General features: G+C 44.6%; 1 protein-coding gene across 1 annotated transcript in view; it reads right to left on the bottom strand.

Moving 5' to 3' along the window:
• Positions 1-50: 50 nt before the first annotated feature.
• Positions 51-5722, bottom strand: part of LOC119408309 (NACHT, LRR and PYD domains-containing protein 12-like) — a 31439-nt gene continuing 25767 nt past the window's right edge. The window contains 6 exon segments of the mRNA XM_037675108.1: positions 51-99; positions 525-986; positions 2869-4666; positions 4775-5000; positions 5387-5465; positions 5589-5659. Coding sequence (XP_037531036.1) covers positions 51-99; positions 525-986; positions 2869-4666; positions 4775-5000; positions 5387-5465; positions 5589-5659 — 2685 coding nt within the window.

The following is a 5722-nucleotide window of genomic DNA, read 5'->3' on the forward strand; positions in this document are numbered from 1 at the left end:
CACACACACACACACACACCCCAAAACAAACAAACAAAAAAAACAGCTTCTCACCGCTCGTTGTCACACAGAGACAACTGAGACAAACAACCATTCACTCTCTCTCATCTAGGGACAATTTAAGTTGCCAGTCAGTCTAACATGCATGTTTTTGGTCTGTGGGAGGAAACTGGAGTACCTGGAGAAAACCCACGCATGCACAGAGAAAACATGCAAACTCCGCCCAGAAAGGCCCCCCCAGTTGGGATTCGATCCAGTGACCTTCTCGCTGAGATGCAGCAGCTCTACCAACTGCACCACCATGCATAAAGTTGTTGGAAATAATTGAGTGCATTGTTATTCCGCATGGTTCTGTTCATACCTGCACTTCATAGGTTCAGTAATAAATTAAGCCTGCTTTATTCTGTTATATTCACGTTGTGTTCCTGAATATTTTATTTACTGGTACACACCTTTAAGGACAGTTTGCACATCTGTTCCGATTAAAACTCATTAAATTGGGTGAACAATGAAAACCTCCTGACCTGAGAGTTTCCAGGACACAGTGTGAACTCTTCAGTCCAACAGACAACAGCGGAATAACTGAATTTGTCAGGCTGGTGGTACTCAGGTCCAGTTCTTTGAGACTGGAGGACTGGCAGCTGAGGACTGAGGACAGAACTTCACAGCTCGTCTCTGAGAGGTTACAGTAACTCAGTCTGAAGAGAAGGAAGAAACCAAAAATATATAGTTAGTGACTGTCAACTAAACACGTCATGTTGACTGTGAGTGTGAAGAACAAAACAGTAGAAACATCTGCCAAAGCAGCAAAGAAAAGTGACCTGAGAGTTTCCAGTTTCCAGTTTGGACTCTGCAGTCCATCACACAGTGGCTTCACTCCTGAATCATGGAGTCTCAGGTCCAGTTCCCTCAGACTGGAGGACTGGGAGCTGAGAGCTGAGGACAGAGCTTCACAGGTTTGCTTGGAGAGGGTACACTCACTCAGTCTGAAGAGAAAATCAAACAAGACTTGGTAACTTTCTTTCATGTAAAAACAACAATAATACTTTCTCAGACAGTCGGGGTTTTTTGATGACTTCATTTACTTTTTTGGTGGGGTTGTGTTTGCAGTTTTACAAGTGTCATTTCTTTAATTATTTTAGTGGCTGCATGGTGTTTGCTGTGGACATTATGTTTTTGTCCTGGCTTTATAAATAAATATAAAGCTCATCGACACCTGTTGTAAATTGTTCATTCCCCTGAACTCAGTGACTGCAGTACAATCAGTGGCAAGGAGGGGGAGCGTGGGTCCATTAACTGTTGAGCTGGATATGATCAGGTGTGCTGCTGAAGAGAAGGAGAGAGAGGATGGAGAGAGGTGGAGGTGCGCGCAGTTCCATTCCGTCGGCGGGACGCTCAGTTGGGTACCCCGCTTGTATAATGGAGGGGAAACAGTGCACTGGTTTACAAGGCTGACACTGATCTGTGCCACATGTGGAAGGGACTAGGTTCATCCAATGCTCCTCACCGCCTCCTGTGTATTTCTCGCCTTTTGTGGGACGTTCCATGCCAGCAGCAGCGTCCTGGGTCAACCTGCCTGCTGAGGAACTGATGATTCCCCAACTTGCCTTTTCCCGTGATGGGTGGTCATGGACCCTCAGGGTGAACTTGTCCATTGGCCGTCCACCCGAACTGCTGACCCATGCTGGACAGTCTTTTGGCTGCCCTCCTGAGATCCTGTGGTGTGCTGGACGCCCACCAGAAACCCTATCTCTTCCTAGATGGCCTCCTGGCTGCCCACTTGAACTTTGACCCAGTGACAGATGGTCTCCTGTCTGTTTGACCATTTCTATGTTCCCCTTGTGTTTGGTTCTAGTTCCTAGGCCCTGTTTCCTATCAGTATTTGGTTTCCTGTTCTTGTGTTTCCTTGTGCCCTCCATCCTTGCAGTTCCTCCCTCCACCTGCCCTAATGTTTTTTTTTTGGGGGGGGGGGGCTTTTCTCTTTTCTGGGACACCTGGGGATGTCCTTGGGGGGAAGGTACTGTAAGGATGGTGCCCTCTGGTGGCTGGTGTCCATTCTTACACTCCCTGGTTTCTCTGCTGATTGTCTGATTGTCTCCACCTTCGTGTCTTGTCAGGTGTGTGTGAGATTGTTTCCCAGTGTGTGCTTGTATATAAGTCTATGTCTTTGTATTCCTCATTGTCTGGGTATCATTTGGTATCGTCCTGTGTTTCTGGTTTCCCCCGTGTCCCTGGTTTCCCTCGAGACATGTAAGTGTTTGCTGCTACGTCAGCTTATTATTTTGTATTATTAAAGTACTTCTAATTTTCTCCCTGGTCCTGAGTCCTGCCTGTGCTACTGGGTTCTGTTCCAAACACAAATCCTGACAACCAGTGCAAGTATGAATGTATTGGGACATCAGGCAGATGACTCCATTTTCTGGATCACTGGCTTAGAAGGCTGACACTGGTTTGTGCCCCATATGGAAGGGACTAGGCTCTTCCTAACTGTATTTCTTTGTTATCGTTATTTTGTTAATTTCCCCTGCTAGTGTGGGGTATTGAGTGACTGATTTTAATTAGACCATATATTATAAATTGAGTTGTGGTAAATGAACATTTGGGACTATTCCTTGTTAAATTATGTTTGTGAAATCTTTTATGTATAACCCTTTTACAGAGCTTAGCTCCTCCAGCCATTTTTATCTATTTTAAATCATTTTCATGAAATGTTTACGTTTGATGAAAGCAGAATTTTTCTATTTTGGCCTCCTGTCCTCACCGTGTTCATGTGAAGGGAAGGTTTAACCTAATTTGTGCAAAAAGCAGCTTGATGCTGTGACTTTACAATACCTATATGTAGATACGTCCAACGGTATCTGTACTTACATAGCTTTGTTGGAGGCTTTGACCACTGGCAGCAGCCTCAGCAGAACCAACTCTGAAGCAGAGTATTTCTTCAGCTCAAACACATCCAGATCTTTTTCTGATGACAGTAAGATGAAGACAAGAGCTGACCACTGAGCAGGTGACAGTTCATCCGGGGAGAGTTTTCCTGAACTCAGAGATAGTTGAATCTCCTCAACTAGAGACCTATCATTAAGTTCTAACAGACAGTGGAACAAATTGATGCTTTTCTCTGTAGAATTATTTTTACTAATCCGATCCTTGATGTACTGGACTGTTTCCTGTTTGGTCTGTGAGGTACTTCCTGTCTGTGTAAGCAAGCCTTGTATGAGAGTTTGATTGGTCTGCAGTGACAGACCCAGGAGAAAACGAAGGAACAAGTCTAGGTGTCCATTTGAACTCTTTAAGGCTTTACTCACAGCACTCTGATGAAGATCATGAAGACTTGTTTTTTTAAATAGTTTGAACCACATAGAAGTTGTTGGTTGTTTTTCTTCCATCAGGTTGTCCCCAGAGTTGATGAAGGTCAGATGGACATGAAGAGCAGCCAGAAACTCCTGAACACTCAGGTGGACGAAGCAGAACACCTTGTCCTGGTACAGCCCTCTCTCCTCTTTAAAGATCTGTGTGAACACTCCTGAGTACACTGAGGCTACTTTGATATCAATGTCACACTCTGTCAGGTCTGATTCATAGAAGATCAGGTTTCCTTTCTGCAGTTGCTCAAAAGCTAGTTTTCCCAGAGACTCAATCATCTCTCTACTTTCTGGACTCCAGTGAGGATCTATCTCAGCTCCTCCATCATACTTAAACTTCTTGACTTTGGTCTGAACCAGCAGGAAGTGGATGTACATCTCAGTCAGGGTGTTGGGCAGCTCTCCTCCCTCTCTGGTTTTCAACACGTCCTCCAGAACTGTAGCAGTGATCCAGCAGAAGACTGGGATGTGGCACATGATGTGGAGGCTTCGTGATGTCTTGATGTGGGTGATGATCTTGCTGGCCTGCTCTTCATCTCTGAATTTCTTCCTGAAGTACTCCTCCTTCTGTGGGTCAGGGAACCCTCTGACCTCTGTCACCATGCTAACACACTCAGTAGGGATCTGATTGGCTGCTGCAGGTCGTGTGGTTATCCAGAGGCGAGCAGAGGGAAGCAGTTTCCCCATGATGAGGTTTGTCAGCAGAACATCTACTGAGGTGGACTCTGTAACATCAGTCAGGATCTGATTGTTGTGGAAGTCCAGAGGAAGTCGACACTCATCCAGACCATCAAAGATGAACACCAGCTGGAAGTCTTCAAAGCTGCACATTTCTTTGGTTTCAGTAAAGAAGTGATGAACAAGCTCCACCAAGCTGAACTTCTTCTCTTTCAGCACATTCAGCTCTCTGAAAGTGAATGGAAACATGAATTGGATGTTCTGGTTTGCTTTGTGTTCAGCCCAGTCTAGAGTGAACTTCTGTGTTAAGACTGTTTTCCCGATGCCAGCCACTCCCTTTGTCATCACTGTTCTGATTGGCTCATATCTTCCAGGTGGAAGTTTAAAGATGTCTTCTTGTCTGATTGTTGTTTCTGGTGTGTGTTGTTTCCTGGATGCTGTTTCAATCTGTCTGACCTCATGTTCATCATTGACCTCTCCAGTCCCTCCCTCTGTGATGTAGAGCTCTGTGTAGAACTGATTCAGAAGAGTTGGGTTTCCTGCTTTAGCAATCCCCTCAAACACACACTGGAACTTTTTCTTCAGATGATTTTTAAGGTTATGTTGACAAACTGCAGCAATAGGTTCTGAATGAACACAAAACATTGGTAAGTAACACTTCATTCTTCTATCTTTATTTATTATTAACTACTTTAAGAATCCATCAGGTTAAATGTTCAGAGAAATTCTCTTACTGCTCTGCAGACGGTCAGCCAGCTCCTCCTGTTTCATCCTCCTCAGGAAGTAAATTGTGATCTCCATGAAAGCCTTTTTGCTTCTTCTCTGCTCTTCATCCTCACTTTCCACCACCTCCTCATCCTCCCTCTGATTCCCTAAGCATTCTGGGTAATCTGTACTCAGAACCTTCTGGATTTTCTTCAGCTCATTCTTCACAAAAGTGACCATGTTGTCCTCTAGATGCTGGAACAGGAAAACACCTGAATAATACATCAGACTGAAATGATTGTGCATCAGATCTATGTTGGATGAACTGACAGTCCACTCGTCTAACTGTTGGATTAGGGTTAGGATTGACTTCTGCCCACTGGTCTACATGTTGGACAGACTTACAGTCCACTGGTCTACATGTTCTATGGACAAATAGTCCACTGATATACATGTTGGACAGACAGTCTACTGGTGTACAGGTTGGATGGACTGATAGCTTACTGATCTACATGATGGACAGACTGACAGTCCACTGGACTGCATGTTGTAAAGACTGGCAGTCATCTGGTCTAAAAATGCAACATAAAGATGACTGAGAAAACAACAGATGGAAAAGTACTTGTTGTACTTGTACATACCATGAATATGGAGTCCATTTGTGTTTGGTGCTGCTGGACAGACTGAGCACTGGGAACATTTGAGTTCTGCTGAACCACTCTGTGGAAGAATCATGAAGAATTAGCTTTCATTCTATCAGGATTGTACAACGTCGACCCCCAAAGTAGCAGACCAAGGAAGCAAGGACACGAGGCAGGTAAAAGGTAAGTGATATTTATTTACAGGTGAAGATAAAACTCGAACAGTTTGTTATTGTTGCAGGAGATGGTTGAGGAGGAGCAAAGAGTGGGATCCTGGGTGTGAGGAGGAATCCAGAGGAGAGTAGCAGGTTGACCCAGACAGAGTGGTGGATGTTG

This window comes from Nematolebias whitei, chromosome 4 (genome assembly GCF_014905685.2).
Source record: "Nematolebias whitei isolate Nwh7 chromosome 4, NemWhi1, whole genome shotgun sequence".
In the NCBI taxonomy this organism is placed as follows: domain Eukaryota; kingdom Metazoa; phylum Chordata; class Actinopteri; order Cyprinodontiformes; family Rivulidae; genus Nematolebias; species Nematolebias whitei.